General features: G+C 51.5%; 1 protein-coding gene across 5 annotated transcripts in view; it reads left to right on the top strand.

Annotated features, from left to right (window-relative positions):
- The first annotated feature begins 1,339 nt into the window (after positions 1–1,339).
- Positions 1,340–19,302, top strand: part of USP25 (ubiquitin specific peptidase 25) — an 87,501-nt gene continuing 69,538 nt past the window's right edge. For all 5 annotated transcript variants that reach the window (XM_066599114.1, XM_066599111.1, XM_066599113.1 and 2 more), the window contains exons 1-3: positions 1,340–1,608; positions 13,855–13,932; positions 17,547–17,691. In XM_066599114.1, the coding sequence (XP_066455211.1) occupies positions 1,567–1,608; positions 13,855–13,932; positions 17,547–17,691 (265 nt within the window). In that variant the 5' untranslated portion in view covers positions 1,340–1,566. The remainder of the gene's footprint in view (positions 1,609–13,854; positions 13,933–17,546; positions 17,692–19,302) is intronic.

The following is a 19,302-nucleotide window of genomic DNA, read 5'->3' as shown; positions in this document are numbered from 1 at the left end:
GGTGTACCGTACAGTGTATATGGGCCCCGGTGCACCGTACAGTGTATATGGGCCCCTGTGTACCGTACAGTGTATATGGGCCGCGGTGCACCGTACAGTGTATATGGGCCGCGGTGCACCGTACAGTGTATATGGGCCGCGGTGTACCGTACAGTGTATATGGGCCCCTGTGTACCGTACAGCGTATATGGGCCGCGGTGCACCGTACAGTGTATATGGGCCGCGGTGCACCGTACAGTGTATATGGGCCCCTGTGTACCGTACAATGTATATGGGCCGCGGTGCACCGTACAGTGTATATGGGCCGCGGTGCACCGTACAGTGTATATGGGCCCCGATGCACCGTACAGTGTATATGGGCCCCTGTGTACCGTACAGTGTATATGGGCCCCTGTGTACCGTACAGTGTATATGGGCCGCGGTGCACCGTACAGTGTATATGGGCCGCGGTGCACCGTACAGTGTATATGGGCCGCGGTGTACCGTACAGTGTATATGGGCCCCTGTGTACCGTACAGTGTATATGGGCCCCTGTGTACCGTACAGTGTATATGGGCCCCTGTGCACCGTACAGTGTATATGGGCCCCTGTGTACCGTACAGTGTATATGGGCCCCTGTGTACCGTACAGTGTATATGGGCCGCGGTGTACCGTACAGTGTATATGGGCCGCGGTGTACCGTACAGTGCATATGGGCCGCGGTGTACCGTACAGTGTATATGGGCCGCGGTGCACCGTACAGTGTATATGGGCCCCTGTGTACCGTACAGTGTATATGGGCCGCGGTGCACCGTACAATGTATATGGGCCCCTGTGCACCGTACAGTGTATATGGGCCGCGGTGCACCGTACAGTGTATATGGGCCCCGGTGCACCGTACAGTGTATATGGGCCCCTGTGTACCGTACAGTGTATATGGGCCCCGGTGCACCGTACAGTGTATATGGGCCCCTGTGCACCGTACAATGTATATGGGCTGCGGTGTACCGTACAGTGTATATGGGCCCCTGTGTACCGTACAGTGTATATGGGCCCCGGTGCACCGTACAGTGTATATGGGCCCCTGTGTACCGTACAGTGTATATGGGCCCCGGTGCACCGTACAGTGTATATGGGCCCCTGTGTACCGTACAGTGTATATGGGCCGCGGTGCACCGTACAGTGTATATGGGCCGCGCGGTGTGACGGTGCACCGTCCAGTACCGGCCTGTCACCGGGGCGCGGAGATGTAACGTGTGACGTGTGGTGACGCGCCCGGTGTAGCAGCTACAGGACGGCCGCCCCCTGCTGGACACGCGAGGAGTTGGAGCTCCGGAGAGCGGCCGCCCCCTGCTGGAGCTGCGCGGAGTGGGAGTGGTGAAGCGGCCGCCGCTGGGGAGACTCGGGCGGTGTCGGAAGGAGCAGCAGCTGCGGGGAGGTTGGGGCTTCCATTCCGGGCTGAGGACCCCCGCAGTGCCTGGCCCATGTGCCCGCCCAGCTGCCCTGACAGCCGCTCACCCTGCAGCCGCTGCCCCGCGCCCCGGAGCTCAGCGTTAGCGGCGGGAGGAGGAGGGGAGGAGCCGGGCCATGACCGTGGAGCAAAACGTCCTGCAGCAGAACTCCCAGAAGGTAGGAGCGGCCGCAGAGCTGACACTCTGTAGCAGGTCACGTGTTCCCGGCGGTAGATTCCAGGCGGTCACGTGACGCGCAGTGATCCCCGGCCGCGGTGTGTGTGCGGGGAGCGGCCGGCGGAGGGAGCCGCTCAGGCGGCCGCACTCTCTACTCCAGCCCGGGGCTTTGGAGCCTAATCCCGGAGCTGCAGGGAGGGGGCGCTGTCAGCGCTCGGCTGTGGGTAGTGGAGGGCTGCACGGCGTGGGGGTCATCTGCTATGATGGGGGGTCGTCTTCCAGGCTGGTGGCATGTAGCGGTGTGTGGGCATTACTACGGAGGGTCCATTTTCATGGAGCAGCCGCTGACGGTTCCGGTTGTTTTACACGCCGTCCGTGTAGTTTCTGTTCCCACCGCCGTACGTTCATCTGTGAATCGCACACAAAAAAACACGTAAATGTAACGTTTCACGGATCGTAGACTATAAAGGGTTAAACGTAGTCACGCTGCGCACATTGGGCTGATCGGTGGTCCGTCACGGATCCGGCTCAAAAGGCTGCAAGCAAAAGAGCCATCCGGGCGGCTGAGCTCAGCGGACACCGCCGACCGTAACGGGCGCCACTCAGCGCTGCTCGCTACCGTCCTGAGACTAAGCCGGCTGGGAATGGGGATTCCTGGGGAATCCCCAGCGCAAATGGGAAACTGCCCCTGTAGCTTCACATGCGTTTTTTTTTGGGTGGGGGTTAAAAACATACCGGGCTACACTTAGCCGCCGCCGCGCAAAAAAGAGTGATTGGAGAGGTTCGCTTTATCGTTGACATTTCCGCCAGTGGGAAAGGTGTGGTGGCTTCGTGTAAACGTGGTTTTACGATCAGGGCGGGGCCTGTTCACATCGGGACTTTTACAGACCACCCCCCTTCAATTACAAAAAAACGTATCCGTGAAGCTATGGAGGCGTACCGCTGTTCGTCTCCCATGGACTCCGGCGCACGTCTCCATACGTGTATTTTGTGCCGCAAGTTACACTTTTCAATCCAGCAAAAGAATGAAACCGTACGTCAGGCGGCGCGCCGGTCAAACGCTACGTTTACGTCTGTTTTTGAGACAAGAAAGTTAGTTTCACGGATAAACGGCCCTAAAAAAAAAAATGTGGCGCTACAAAACTTATACGGTCCGCGTTTACGGTGGGCGATCTATGTAGAAAAACGGATAGAAACGTGTATAGCGGGTACGGGTTTAACACCGTGCAGGTGCTGAGCATCGCGTGTTGTTCGCTTCTCACATACGTGTAACTGCCGCTGTGAACGGCGCCTTGCGGGCAGAGAATTGTGTGATTGTCTTCGGTATTCGCTCGATCGTTGGCTCTTCGTGGCGCTGAACCGGCGGATGTGAACGGCTGAACGGGCGCTTTTACACGCAGCGATTTGCGAAGGACTCTTATATCTGCATACAATGATGAGGAACCGCCGTGCGTTCAGTTGTTGGCCGCGTTTACACTAAAAGATCATTCAGTCGCACAATATTCGTTCCGTGTAAAAGGGCCCCCAGTCCATCAGTGGCCCGTTCCCCCGCCGGCGACAACCAACATGGCCGCCACTGTGTGTAAATATACCTATATATAGGATCCGGCGCTGAATCATGGTGTCCTATATGGAGATAACAGTGTACTTGAATAGGAGGGCTTGGGGGCGCTGTACGAAGGGACGGGCACACGCAGGGGTGGGGGGTGCCACAAGCCTTTATGCTATGTGAGGCGAAGGGTAAAATGGTGACACAGCGGCGGCCCCGCGGGACGAAGAGAGACACGAACAGCTTCTTACATGCTACTCTTCAACTTTACAATTGGGTGGGCTGTTGTACCGCCTCTAGCTTGGATACAGGATGTGATACGGGTGGGCATGGAGGCTCTAGTACCCTGTTGTACCGCCTCTAGCTTGCATACAAAATGTGGTACAGGTGGGCATGGAGGCTCTAGTACCCTGTTGTACCGCCTCTAGCTTGCATACAAAATGTGGTACAGGTGGGCATGGAGGCTCTAGTACCCTGTTGTACTGCCTCTAGCTTGGATACAGGATGTGATACGGGCGGGCATGGAGGCTCTAGTACCCTGTTGTACTGCCTCTAGCTTGGATACAGGATGTGATACAGGTGGGCATGGAGGCTCTAGTACCCTGTTGTACCGCCTCTAGCTTGGATACAAGATGTGATACGGGAGGGCATGGAGGCTCTAGTACCCTGTTGTACTGCCTCTAGCTTGGATACAGGATGTGATACAGGTGGGCATGGAGGCTCTAGTACCCTGTTGTACCGCCTCTAGCTTGGATACAAGATGTGATACGGGAGGGCATGGAGGCTCTAGTACCCTGTTGTACCGCCTCTAGCTTGGATACAAGATGTGATACAGGTGGGCATGGAGGCTCTAGTACCCTGTTGTACTGCCTCTAGCTTGGATACAGGATGTGATACAGGTGGGCATGGAGGCTCTAGTACCCTGTTGTACAGCCTCTAGCTTGGATACAAGATGTGATACGGGAGGGCATGGAGGCTCTAGTACCCTGTTCTACCGCCTCTAGCTTGGATACAAGATGTGATACGGGCAGGCATGGAGGCTCTAGTACCCTGTTGTAGTGCCTCTAGTTTGGATACAAGATGTGATACAGGCGGGCATGGAGGCTCTAGTACCCTGTTGTACTGCCTGTAGTTTGGATACAAGATGTGATACAGGCAGGCATGGAGGCTCTAGTATTCTGTTGTCCTGCGTCCATCTTGGGGGTTACCGCCTGTCGTATGTGACTACCTCCAGGCCATCACACCAGCAGGGGGCAGTGTGCCGCTCCACAGCCAAGGCAGGATTAAAGCTCTCACCCCGAGGTCAGCAGACATGAACATGGGCGCTGCCTATTCAGTCGGTTCCACACCCTAGCAGTCCAGGTTTCTTGTTCGCGGCACCACTGCATATGGTGGCGACGGTGGGTGGGGTGTTAATGGCTGGACACGGAATGGCGCCACAATATACAGTCTACTGAGCGCCTGGAAAGGATTAGGCCAGAGATGGGTCTGTAATGATGGCGCCACCTGTGTCTGGATGTGGAAATGAAACTGTTGGATCTGCTGGTGTTTGTTGATGATCCTCTCTACTGCTGGGCCGTCCGGCGCCTGTTTGCCATATGTGCCATGTGTGCCATGTGTGCCCTCACACATCCACTGGTCCCAACGCATATATTGTATTTCAGCCGCACTTCAGTAGCGGTGAGCGATTCCAGCGACCTCATTGGTTGTTGGGTACACCCCCCCCCCCCTTTGGAGATGTGCAGGAGTGCTACCTAACGAGCCCTGCGGCCCGTGACAACCGGTAGCAGGCCCACAGGACGGTCGGCGGCACCCTGCAGCGCCTGCTAGTGTTACAGTTCTACTGTGTTGCCCGCTGTTCTCTCCCCTGCAGGCTGCTGTTCTCTCTTGTGACATTAGCACAGCACTCCCGGTCACTTAATGTACTCAGCCCGGGTCTGACCACCGACTGCCCGCACCGATCCAGCCTTCTATAATAAGACACGCGGGATGTAGCGGATCTGCCGATCAGGTTATACTTCTTCCAGGCTTATTATAGAAGGCTGGATCGGTGCAGACGGTCCGGGGTCAGACCCGGCCTGAGTACAGTAAGTGACCGGGAGCTGCTGTGCTGATGTCACAACTGGGAACAGCAGCCTGCAAGGGGTTAACAACATCGGCCAACAGAGTACAAGTTGCCGGCCTGCGGGGCTCGTGAACTAGCACTCGTGTACATCTCCAAAGGGGGGGGGTGTACCCAACAACCAATGAGGTTCCTGGAATCGTTCAACGCTACTGAAGTGCAGCTGAAATACAATATATGCGGTCCCACCCCCTAACAGTCTGGTCAGATGCCCCACTCTACTGGCGGTCTGTAGGGGTCCTGAGCCCAGTCACCTTGTGTGCCCTCACACATCCACTGGTCCCAACACCTCCTAACAGTCTGGTCAGATGCTCCTCTCTACTGGTGGTCTGTAGAGGGCGTCCTGAGCCCGGTCACCTTGTGTGCCCTCACACATCCACTGGTCGCAACACCTCCTAACAGTCTGGTCAGACGCTCCTCTCTACTGGTGGTCTGTAGGGGGCGTTCTGAGCCCAGTCACCTTGTGTGCCCTCACACATCCACTGGTCTCAACACCTCCTAACAGTCTGGTCAGCTGCTCCTCTATACTGGTTGTCTGTAGGGGGTGTCCTGAGCCCGGTCACCTTGTGTGCCCCCATCCACTGCTCCCAACACCTCCTAACAGTCTGGTCAGCTGCTCCTCTCTACTGGTGGTCTGTAGGGGGTGTCCTGAGCCCGGTCACCTTGTGTGCCCTCACACACCCACTGGTCCCAACACCTCCTAACAGTCTGGTCAGATGCTCCTCTCTACTGGTGGTCTGTAGGGGGCGTCCTGAGCCCGGTCACCTTGTGTGCCCTCACACATCCACTGGTCGCAACACCTCCTAACAGTCTGGTCAGACGCTCCTCTCTACTGGTGGTCTGTAGGGGGCGTTCTGAGCCCAGTCACCTTGTGTGCCCTCACACATCCACTGGTCCCAACACCCCCTAACAGTCTGGTCAGACGATCCTCTCTACTGGTGGTCTGTAGGGGGCGTCCTGAGCCCGGTCACCTTGTGTGCCCTCACACATCCACTGGTCCCAACACATCCTAACAGTGTGGTCAGACGCTCTTCTCTACTGCTAGTCTGTCGGGGGTCCTGAGCCCGGTCACCTTGTGTGCCCTCACACATCCACTGGTCCCAACACCTCCTAACAGTCTGGTCAGACGATCCTCTCTACTGGTTGTCTGTAGGGGGCGCCCTGAGCCCGGTCACCTTGTGTGCCCTCACACATCCACTGGTCTCAACACCTCCTAACAGTCTGGTCAGCTGCTCCTCTATACTGGTTGTCTGTAGGGGGTGTCCTGAGCCCGGTCACCTTGTGTGCCCCCATCCACTGCTCCCAACACCTGCTAACAGTCTGGTCAGACGTTCCTCTCTCCTGGTGGTCTGTAGGGGGCATCCTGAGCCCGGTCACCTTGTGTGCCCTCACACATCCTCTGGTCCCAACACCTCCTAACAGTCTGGTCAGACGTTCCTCTCTACTGGTGGTCTGTAGGGGGCGTCCTGAGCCCGGTCACCTTGTGTGCCCCCATCCACTGGTCCCAATATCTCCTAACATGACCATCCAGCTTCTGTTGTTCCTATGATGCGCTCCTCTCAGACTCTGGTAATGGGGTGAAATGTCTTCTCTACATCGTAGAGGCGTCTAGTGGCCAACGTTCTCATGAAGAGGTCACTGCACACAAGTAGCCTCTGAGAGTGAACCGAATTGTGCTGAACAGGCCCCATTGACTTCTGGCCGTCCTCCAAGCATTCTACGGAGGGGAAGTGTTCTGCCTTCAGCATGTTTCTTCCTGTATGTTAACGGAATTCAGCGATGAAGGTTCCAAACGGAGCGAACCGCGGTGCTCCGACCGGCCCAACCTCCGATGCGCGTCCAATATTTATGCTTGTGCCCATCCTTGTGGCATCCGTATGCGTTGTGAGTTTACTTTTTGTATATTTGTGTGTCATACGTTTTTTTTTCTCACGTGCAAAAAACCCAAAAAAACTGAAGGAAACCCAATTTTTTTTTTTCTTGAATTGCTTAGCAATGATCAGTGACAACCGGCGCCCACGCACGTCTCCTCTGTTTATGCTGCATTTGTTTCCTTTTGCGCACCCATTGATTGGAATGGGCGATTCTAGTCTGTGAAAACGGACCAGAAAAGGGCGGGCTGTGAGACTTCTAAAAACTTTTTATAGAAAAACAACCTGCATACCCCTACTGACTTTAATGGGTTACTCTCTACCCACAGGATAGGGGACAACTTGCTGATCGGTGAGGCTCTCACCCCTGAGACACCCACCATTCCTGAAGACGGGGGTAACCCCCTACTCCCCACCCTCCTACCCGCAGTGAGCGGAGCGACGGTCATGCAAGCGTTCCATTCACTTTCAGCGTGACTGCCGGAGATGGCGGAGCAGCAGGCGCTTACGTATGTCCATCAGTTCCATTGGAATGCATGGAGCGCCGACCGCGCCGCCAGCTGTCGTGCTGAAAGAAGAGTGTATATAAGCGAAATTTCTTCGAAGACGATTCTCGCGAAGATGACGTTTTTTTACATGCGACACTTTTATGATGTTTTAGACGTCTTTCAAGTTGTCGAACAGTTGTGGCTGACTTGGATGCCAGTGAATTTCCCTCCGGAGCGCGATATTCGCCTGTTTCAAGCCATTCACGAAAATAATTTCCGCGGGTTTGGTAATCATTTCTGTTGGAATGATCCTCCTCGCCACAAGGAGGGAAACTCCTCCGTGCCAAATGAGGAGCGCCATTGTAGGCGAGGAATGGCTGTGGTTGTAGCGGTACGAAGGAGAGCGGTACCCTGTTAACATTTCCGGACTGCACCACTGATGACGATAAGTCATTGTAACGCCGTCCAAACCGCGATGAGCCATGAAAGAGCATTTCATAGCTGACCACCTTCCCACTCCGCACAAGCACTGATGGCCTCTCCTATAGAGCCGGCTGACCCCTTTCAGGGGGTTTTCCGGGACTTTACTATTGATGACCTCTCGTTGGGTCGTGCAACAGCTCATTCTCTAATGACGTATTCCCTTTAATTGGGGGAACATGACCCTAAAATGGCCAAAAATGAGAGCTGCTGCATTGAATCAACTCTGGACAGAAATATGTGCAAGTAGAAAGAACCGCCCCTTATAATAGAGTAAGAACCCCACAGCTCGAAACGCGTAGGACTCCTGTCTGAGCCTGAAGTCCGTGGACCAGGTATATCTTAAACTGCAATACTGTGAAATCATTTGGAGTTTATTTTCCAGGACTTGTAAGTTTGTTTGGGAGACCGAACTACATGAGAGACTTGGCGAAAGCTTCCTACTCTTTAATTGTATGATCGGACTTTGTCTTGCCTACTTAAGAAAGCCCGAGATCCACCTGCCGCTCGGAATCGCTGTGCCCGCAGTCAGTGTGGACAGCGCTGGAAGTGGATAGCGCTGTCTGTAGTGCAGTGGCCCTGTTTGGTACTGCAGGAACGGCTCCCTTTGAATTTGGTGCAATACCGACCCAGCCCGCTGCAATGTTGACAGTGTTACAGTCTGTACTGACAGCGGGACTGGCAAGCAATTGATTGGCGGCGATCTCGAGCAGCGGCTCTTCATGGATCAGCTATTGATGACCTGTCCAGAGGATAGTCACCTCTGAACGACTATCTGCTTACTGTGAATTGGGGGTGGGGGGGGGGGATGCCACCCGGCCGCTCCACCTCCATTACAGTGCTGTGAGTGATGCCAGTGATACTCGCTCCTGTGTAACAGCGCAGGAGCGGGCATCACTGGGACGAGTGGCGTGGGGGCTGGGCAGTCGCGTGCCATGCTGTTAGTGTGGCGGCTGGGCAGTAATGAGTTTGGCTGCAGCGGTTATGTCTCAGTACTGACTGTCCCATCCGGTAGCTGGTAAGTGCAGCCTCGCTGCGGACCCCCCGGGGTTTTGGTCTGGATCTGCAGAGGTATTAAAAAAGTTAGTACTTTTTTGTGTGTTTTTGATTCCTTGAAAAGGTTAAAAAAAAACCACCAGAACCACCTTTTAATCCTTCCTCTTGTTTCCTTACAAGATAAGCGGCATGAGATGTTTCTGGCAGCCGCTTATCTCGTCCGCCACCACCTGCAATAACATGCACTCTCGGGCGCCATCAGAAGGTGATGTAAAGGATGTTTTCCTTTTGATCTGCCACCAGCCGTCCCAGAAAGGTTACCCAGCGTCGGGGCTGGCAGCGGGCACAGCAGACGTGGCAGTGAAACCTTATAATGTAAATGTGGGGAACAGGTGGCGGTCATGGGGCGTGGCGCCGTGCCAGCTCAGACTATGCACATAGGGTTTGGCAGACGTCTCCTCGCCGGGAAACATGCTGGATACGAAATTGAATCTATAACGTGAGAATTAAAATATGCGAGGCGGTCACATGTCTAACGAGGAGGGGGGGGGGGTGACGCTGCCAGTCACTGAGAGGTGCGGGGAGTAGAGTTACCACTGAGGACCTCAAACATAAACCTCCGGCCGGGCTGATGCCAACGTGTCTGAATTGCGTACGACGCCTGTAATGTACGTGCGCAGAATATACGGTGAGCGCGTCAATGGAAGTACATTGATTTTTATTGTTCCTCTCACGCTTGCGTATATTTATTGCGTATATTACGTGCGTGAAAAAGACCGCACCGCGTTCTGTTTTACTGCGTATTGTGTGCATACCGCCCTATTGTTTTTTATGGGTGCATCCGCAATTGCGTATATACGGCATTTTGTACACATGTTGCTAGGAAACACAAGAAACCAGGAAGACGGCGCAGGACGGCGTGCGTAAAATCCGCTGTTCATGCCCAGGCAAAAAAGCGACAATACGTAGCGACAATTAGCGGAGCTGTAACTTTCTATTAGTATGGCGGTTTGGTTATGTACATCCTACTTGTGTGCGCGGCGCGGATCGTGTACAACGCCAGGAGCGCGGATACGGCTTCACTGGGGGCTTATCGGACTACCGAGCTTCCTCTTTCATTCTATTATAAGACGTAGATGGAAATATCTTGTAAGTCGTCTCTCCTGGAGTATCGGAGACCATGACAACACTTCCTGTCATGATTCCCGCTAGCGGCAGTGTTGTCATAGGCCCACATCACCATGCACATCGCAGGAGTGTCCAGGCAGAATCGTATCCATCGGGGAAGGGACACATTTTACGTAAAGGAGGTTTGACCAGCGGTGTCAAGGTGCAATGACGGCTCAGGATAATGCTCGGCCGCACACAAGGGGGTCACAGGAGCCCCCACAACATTGTCACATCTCCGTGGCTGTCCGGTCGCCAGATGGATCGCCAAAAAGGAGAGTCCAAAACTTCTGAGAACTTCAAGGGAGAGGCCACAGCTGCTCTCGCCCTGCGGCGCGTCTGCAGACATCTTCCCCTCCTCTGCCAGCTACTACATTAACCCCTGGCGTTGGGGTATTTGCTCATTCACGCTGTTCTCTGCAGTGCGGACGGGTTGAGACCGGGTCGGATACAGGGCTGTGGGTCGGATACAGGGCTGTGGGTCGGATACAGGGCTGTGGGTCGGTCGGCCTCCGTTGACATTAATGGAGACCATCCACAGCAGAGTAGAGTATGCTGTCATTTTTCCTCCATGCTCGAAATACGCAATATGCTTTTCGATGCCCATGTTTTACCGCGGATCTTCCATGAGGATTGCAGAATTGGAATCCGCCCGTGTGAAGCCGGTCTAAGGCTTCCTTCACTGGGGGATGAATTTGCTGCTGAGCGTCGACGGCGAATCTGCAGCGGAACCTCTGCGTGAAGTCGCATCATTTTGTGCGGAATTCGCTCCCTCGTTGGAATCCGCTCTGCTAATCAATCCGCTGCTATCATTGACATGCTGTGGATTCAACATCCGCTCCGCTGATCGATTTCCGTGTGGCTTTCTCTGCGACCCGTGGACGTGATTTTGAGAATCTCATTCACAGCGGATTTTCTGTGCCTGAATCAGCCTGGTGTGAGCGTGGCCTAACGGAGTGGAGAGGGAGGGAGATGCAGAAGCTACATGGAGTCCTCAGGGGAGGTCCTTCACTGCTCTGCCCCCTGGAGGTCTGCCCTACCTACCTCATCCAATTGGATCTTGTGCTCAGAGCAGAGTGATGCGCGGAGGAGGATCTACAGCTTCCGCCTATCCTGAGGTCACTATGGTCCTCCCCATAGGCTAGTGACGGCAGGACTGGCAGCGGGCTCTACTGACGCCGTTACTAGAGGAACTAATAGCATATTTGGAATAGCAGCTGCAAATGGCGACACGACTATAATTGTGTCGCACTTCCTGTTCGCCCCTGGCCCCGAGCTGCACCAGAGACCGTGTATCCTAGTCTTCTGACTCGTTGTGAAGTATTTGGGGTCACGCGGCGTCCGCATTATTGAATGTTACTCCGGTTTGTAACTTTCTCTGTTTAGGGAGGATGTTTTTACTAGGTGTGTAAATCTGGAAGCAGACGCTGGTTTGGTTTGCCAAGGAGCAGCCGGGCGAGAACGCACATTCCACGGTTCCACCCCGCCGATCCTCATCGCCTGACTGTAAACAACTTAGTGTCTCATGATGGCAAATTGATCCGGTTACTTTATGAGAAGCCGTGGTGAAATAATAGATTGTCTATTACACTCTTAAAGGGCCACTCCGGGGATATGTTTTCAGTCATTCATTATGTAGTTATCCCCCCCAGTAAGTCGGCTGGTGTCATCTTGGTTAGTTATTCCTTTCTGTCTTAAACTCCCGACCCCCTTTTTCCTCAGATGGTCATATGATCTCAATTCTGACCGGCTCTGATCTACTTGGGGTCCTGTGTTCATTGTCTGGTCAGCTTCTCCGTCTGTGTGATGCTATTATATGGTCCTACCACAGAAACTGCCTGGAGGGGGACAGACACTCTTATCACAGTTACTGCTGATGATCACACACCTCCTGTCACATAGGTATACTAGAGGAGATCACAGCTCATCCTCCTGACTGTATACTTATGGTCTGTGGATTATTTAGGTGAATAAAGAGGGTCATGATAATTAAACTGTTCCCCCAGCAGACAGAAATGGTATAACCTCAGCTAATACTGGACTGATATATCATGGGATAATGTGAGAATGAAAGTAAAAGAAATATCTCAACCTCAAAATAGTGGCTGATGTGTGCCGACAAATACATCATTTTGGCATCTATGTGAGTGTAATATGCATGTCACATTTTTTTTTTTTGCACGTGGCAAAGCTGAAAGCAATGTAAAGTTAGTGTTTCCCTGAAAATAAGTCGCTGTCTTATGTTAATCTTATTTTCACGGAATGTCCTATACCTGCCTAGCAGGCGTGGTCTACATCACTCATGCCGCGCTGCGGAGTCTCGCAGTCCTAGCCGCTCATACAACCAGTTCCTGGTTACAAGATTCATAAATCCCGCATTTAGGAAGCGATGACTGTGATTGGCTGAGCAGTGGTTGAAGAACTAATGTGATGGCTGTAATTGGTTCATCGAATGCTGCATTGATTGGCTGAGCAGGAGTTGAAGAACCAATCACAGCCATCGATCCCTGGAGGCGGGATTTATGAATCCTGTAACCAGGAAGTGGTGACTTATCAGCAGCTGAGAACTGTGGGACTCTGCAGCGTGGCGTGAGGGACGCGGACCACGCCTGCTAGATAACGTTTTTTTTGTTTTTTTTTATGTAATCTAGTTGAGGCTTATTTTTTTCGGGGTAGGGCTTATTTTCGGGGGAAACACGGTAGTTGCCGTGAACCAGTGCGTATAATAAGCGGTAAAACCCGTTCATGTAAGAGAGGGGTTGTTCACACAGTTTTGTGTATCGAGACGCACACAAACTCCGTTTTTTGAATGGACTTATTTACATTTTATTTTTTTCATCTTTTCCGCAGCACGTTCTATCTTTTGGCGTTCCCACGAAACGCCTCAATTAATTGTGTTCAGTGGGACCTTTAACAAACTTGCGTGGCACTGGCATACCGTGTGATGTGCATGCGAACGCCATGTGATGTTTGCCATTGAAATCTATCCTCCGTCGCACGTGAAAAGCGCAGGTTGGCAGCGCGGCATCGTGCTCACCCGTGTGAATGTAGCCTAAATCTGTACAAAAACAGTAACAAGTGATTGTCTGCAGTCCGGCGCTTCTACCCTCGCTGCACTTGAGGAAGGAAGTGCCGTAGATGGCGTCATTGTGAAAGTGTCCGCGTTACCAAAACAAAGCGTTCAAGTGGAAATGAGAATAAACAAACCGCCGCTCATAAGATTGTCGCCATCAACTCTCGCTATTCACAGGATACGGACTGATGGACGCAGCCCCCGGAGAGCAGCTGCCGGGAATTGGTTCACACAGCTGAGAAAATTGCGCAAGAGTAGTGCATTGCAAAACGCACAAATCTCGCATGAATGTGAACCCCATTCTTTTGAATGGGGTCATACGCCCGCGCGCCCTCGCACCACCTCCCCCACATGCCAGCTGCATGCGATGCGAGGTTTCCCCCATGCAAATTCCGCAATCCTCGGACAGCGGCGTGCCGTTTATGCTTCGTGGCGCTGTAACCGAACGCATTCCGTAACGCCGGTATTAACGGTTCCACCTCTTTGTGTTTTGTCTTGCAGCACCAGCAGACATTTATAAATCAGCTGCGGGAGATCACCGGCATTAATGATATCCAAGTCCTTCAGCAAGCACTTAAGGTGAGGCTTACTAATCCCTGAACGCAGAATGGAACACGTTTAGGGGGGATTTACAAAGCAAAGCGCACCAACAAACTACACGAAAGGCGCGCCGGATGGGATGCGTCTCAGATGCTTTCTACGCCTCCCTCGACGGCTTCTAGAAGAAGAGCCGCAGCTAAGAGGCGTCTTAAAGTGTCCCTTGCAAAACGTCTGATGGCACCTGACCTCATCACTTCGGATATTTGGGTGCGTCTGCGTGCTGCAGAGAACACCGTTGTGTAATATTGGCCCCTACGGACGGCCATACACATGTAGGGTGCTATTACACAAGGGGTAGAAGTAGGGTGATGGTTGAACAAACGATCGTGCGCACACACATCCGAGAGTCCCCCCCCCAGTGATTGACTGCAGCGGTCACATGACCTGGTCCGCAGCAACCAGGAAGGACCAAAGTGCAAATGAAGCAATTTTAAGTCGTAGGAAAACCCCTTTTACAATGGGTGGTATATTGTTTTTGTGCCAGTATTGGCCCAGGGCTGCCATGTACTTCTGCCTAATAAGCTGTGCCCATTAGAGATGTTATGCACTCCAATTGCAATGCATTTGCGCTGCAATGACAACGGCGCATGCGAGTAACATCAGTTCTGCCCGAGATGGCATTGTAATGCATGAGGTCTTCAGCAGACAGAGCTGGAGGAGTCACTTGGCAGGGAGAGAGCCTGGACCGCTGGCAGTGGTGGACTGCCCATCGTATAGGCCACCGCTAATTGGCATATGGCGCCCAAACTATTTCTGCAGCGACCTCTCCAGATTTTTTTTTTAAGTAGGGAGGAAGAAACTAAAATAAAGGCTGCGTCATTAAGGGGTTAAGAGCTTCTTGCACCATCTAAGTGACCGGTCTGCTGGGATATTACACCAAAGTACATAAATATTGCGCCATTTGGGTAAAGCAGTCGGAGTCCAGGGAACCCGTACAGCTTAATGGAGGGTGGAGGAGCGAAATCCAATTCTTCTGGTCTAACCGGAATCCTTGGCTGCGGCGTTATCGGTCTCTACATTAATGACCCGGGGATTCTCTCTCCTCATTAATTTGTATCTATTATTTAGTGGAGATGCTTTGTTACATTGTATTCGCTCTCGCAGGACCTTCTGCCGGCCGTTTAGTCCTCGGTATTGATGAGATGGCGTTCTGCGTTCCCGTAATGGTAGTAATGTCTGTGTAACGAGGCCGAGGGAGGAGGTCAGGGCAGGTCCTACAACTTGGCAGCAAGGCATCCTATTAGATCTGTGGTGAACAATGCAGGGCGTGGAGGGACAGCAGAATATAGGGAGATTCATGTCAGCGTCTCCTAGGAATGAAGGTAAGTGCCTTGTTGATTCGCTCAGGTTTTCCTGTACTTGCAACGGGCGCTTTCTGACTTAAAGGGTTTTCTGTACTCTCCTCTCCAATGGCTCCCACTTCGATCCCTGCTGACTCGATCCTGGAAGTGCCTGAACGGATCACAATGGTGCTGCAAAGGCATTGTTTTTATCTCCTATTTGCATACCAAACTTCCCAGAGGGGCATTGCATGACATAAGTCTGTTCCTGCCTACTTGGTGCTCTCCACAAGGAAAAACGGTGCCTCTCCCAACCCAAGTCGCAGACCTCTCACCCAGCCAGCCAGAACCCCACTGTACCCCGATGAAGGGCAAAACCCCCTGAAACAGCGGTCTGCACACAAGTAGCTTGACCTTATGGAGAAGATTCTAGTTTTGGCTTATCTTCCGAACTATGTTGCAGAGCCTGGTAAAAAAGTTGGATGCTGACTTTTATAGAGAAGCTATCTTCCAGTAGGTGGCGCTGCAAAGGCGTTGTACCATCTCCTAAACAGTGCCTCTCCCGATTCATTGCTCGGGTTACTCCTCAGCCAATCGGTGGCCTCAGTGGGCATCTGCTCACAAGACTGATGATTGGCTGTGGTCGCATGAGTAAAGAAAAAAAAAAAGTACACTGCACAAAATACTTTGGGGCAGATTTACTAACACCGTCCCATAGGTCGATAATGTAAACTCGGACTAGACAGTGTTAGACCTGACCAGATTTACCACGGAGACTCTGCTAAATGATATTTTTGATGACTGTCTAGTCTAACTTTTTATGCCACCCATTAGATGGCTTAGTTTGCACCGAAAATTGGTGCTTTTCTTGGCGCAGAATGTTTTTTAGGCCACGCCCCTTTGGGCATGTGTACTGTATGCGCCAAATCATTTGATCGGGGTGCGTTAACCGATATCTGTTGTATCGGACAGCATTTTTTTTCTCACTTGAGCCGCATAAAGCTGCATGTGTCTGTCGGAGGGACGTCTGGTGTCACAGTGGATGCTGCCACATACATAACTGAGCCGTCCTGTTATATACATGGATATCCCTGTGTTTTTCCGTGCCTCCTTGGACACTGACTTCCTTTTCACCGCTTAGCACCACAGGACTTGCATGTACGTCTTGCATCTGTGTGGTTGGTATAAAGGAGGATCGGGAGCAGAGCCTGTTCCATGCATGGCTGTTGGCCCTTTAAATGCTGTCAAAACAGTAAAGCATCCTGAGACCATTCATGTGTGGGGTTGTTCTTCATCCGGGGGAGTGGGCTCACTCACAGCCCAAGAACACCGCCATGAACAATGAATGGGATCTAAACCTCCTCCAAGAGCAACTTCTCCCGATTATCCAGGGTCAATCCGGTGATGAGCAATGCTTCTTCCAGCATGACTGAGAACCATCTCACAAGACAAAAGTGATAACCAAGCAGCTCGGTGAACCAAACATTGACATTTTAGATCCATCACCAGGAAACTCCCCAGATCTCATCCTATTGAGAAGCTGTGGTCAATCCTGAAGACGGGGGGCAAACAAAACACAACAATTGGGATACCCTCCAAGCACGGATTAGGAAGACTGGGTTGTCATCAGTCAGGGTTTGGCCCAGAAGCTGATATCAGCATACCGGGGCGAATGGCAGAAGCCTTGATAAATAAGGGTTAACACTGTAAATATTGCCTAAACTTGATGAATTTGTGAAAAGTTTAAAAACTTATGAAATCCTTACAATTGTACTTCAGTAACCATAGAAACATCTGACTAAAGTATCTAAAAACACGGAATCGCAGGGCTTTGTGAAAACCAAAATTTGTGTCTGTCTCGAAACTTTTGGCCTCCCTGTACTTGTGCCGTCCGTCCCTCAGTTTGATCGTCCGTCCGTCCCTCAGTTTGATGGGCGCTCGCCTGTTCGCAGTAGCGGTGTTTCCATTTGAACGGCGTGAACCGCTGCTTTTCGCAGTCTCGTCATACAGACTTTAAAGCCTGAAATAAGTTGTGTTTTGCTTTCCGTGCGGAGCGCGACGTACTTCCCGTAACCAACGTGTTGGCGTTGGACAAATGTCAGATCATCTGATCGCCGGCAGGGAAGTTGTGAGCGTATCATCCGATACATTGTAGAGCGTCCTCGCTGTCACTATGGAACGAGATGAACCTATGTGGTATAAATAGACGTGCAGTAACAGACATAAAGTACACGGTGGGGGCGGCGGGCACATGTAACACCCCCTCCTTCCTGTTTGGTTGCATGAAGTTGATGTTTCCTTCTTACTTTTCAGGATAGTAATGGGAACCTGGAGTTAGCTGTTGCTTTTCTCACTGCAAACAATGCCAAGCTGCCTCAGCCGGAAGAAGCGAGCTACTATCAGACCGCCATCCCCAACAATGACCGATACATCAGCGTGGGCAGCCAGGCCGACACAAGTAGGTGGCTCCTCGGCTAGAGCGCCATTAGAGGGTTTCTCATAAGCTAGATTACTCTATTCTGCAGTCGCTGGACCTTTAAATGTCTGCAGAGAATGCTGGGAGATTTCATTTCTGAAGCCTGTGGAGCTTACAAATAGCAGCGATGGGATATACAGGGTGTAACTCCAAGATTGATACAGGATGAGTAATGTACACAGTGACTCCACCAGCAGAATAGTGAGCGCAGCTCTGGAGTATAATACAGGATGTAACTCAGGATCAGTACAGGATAAGTAATGTATGTACACAGTGCCTCCACCAGCAGAATAGGGAGTGCAGCTCTGAGGTATAATACAGGATGCAACGCAAGAGCAGGACAGGATAAGTAATGTATGTACACAGTGACTTCACCAGCAGAACAGTGAGTGCAGCTCTGGAGTATAATACAGGATGTAATTCAGGATCAGTACAGGATAAGTAATGTATGTACACAGTGACTCCACCAGCAGAATAGTAAGTGTAGCTCTGGAGTATAATACAGGATGTAACTCAGGATCAGTACAGGATAAGTAATGTATGTACACAGTGACTCCACCAGCAGAATAGTGAGTGCAGCTCTGGAGTATAATACAGGATGTAACTCAGGATCAGTACAGGATAAGTAATGTATGTACACAGTGACTGCACCAGCAGAATAGTAAGTGTAGCTCTGGAGTATAATACAGGATGTAACTCGGGATCAGTACAGGATAAGTAATGTATGTACACAGTGACTGCACCAGCAGAATAGTAAGTGTAGCTCTGGAGTATAATACAGGATGTAACTCAGGATCAGTACAGGATAAGTAATCTATGTACACAGTGACTCCACCAGCAGAATAGTAAGTGTAGCTCTGGAGTATAATACAGGATGTAACTCGGGATCAGTACAGGATAAGTAATGTATGTGAGTGCAGCTCTGGGGTATAATACAGAATATAATTCAGGATACGTACAGGATAAGTAATGTATGTACACAGTGACTGCACCAGCAGAATAGTAAGTGCAGCTCTGGAGTATAATACAGGATGTAACTCGGGATCAGTACAGGATAAGTAATGTATGTACACAGTGACTCCACTAGCAGAATAGTGAGTGCAGCTCTGGAGTATAATACAGGATGTAACTCGGGATCAGTACAGGATAAGTAATGTATGTACACAGTGACTGCACCAGCAGAATAGTGAGTGCAGCTCTGAAGTATAATACAGGATGTAACTCAGGATCAGTACAGGATAAGTAATGTATGTACACAGTGACTGCACCAGCAGAATAGTGAGTGCAGCTCTGGCGTATAATACAGGATGTAACTCAGGATCAGTACAGGATAAGTAATGTATGTACACAGTGACTCCACCAGCAGAATAGTAAGTGTAGCTCTGGAGTATAATATAGGATGTAACTCAGGATCAGTACAGGATAAGTAATGTATGTGAGTGCAGCTCTGGGGTATAATACAGAATATAATTCAGGATACGTACAGGATAAGTAATGTATGTACACAGTGACTGCACCAGCAGAATAGTGAGTGCAGCTCTGGAGTATAATACAGGATGCAACTCAGGATCAGTACAGGATAAGTAATGTATG

Source organism: Eleutherodactylus coqui, chromosome 4, assembly GCF_035609145.1.
Source record: "Eleutherodactylus coqui strain aEleCoq1 chromosome 4, aEleCoq1.hap1, whole genome shotgun sequence".
In the NCBI taxonomy this organism is placed as follows: domain Eukaryota; kingdom Metazoa; phylum Chordata; class Amphibia; order Anura; family Eleutherodactylidae; genus Eleutherodactylus; species Eleutherodactylus coqui.
Note: the sequence above shows the minus strand (reverse complement) of the source record. Positions and strands in the feature narration are given on the sequence as shown.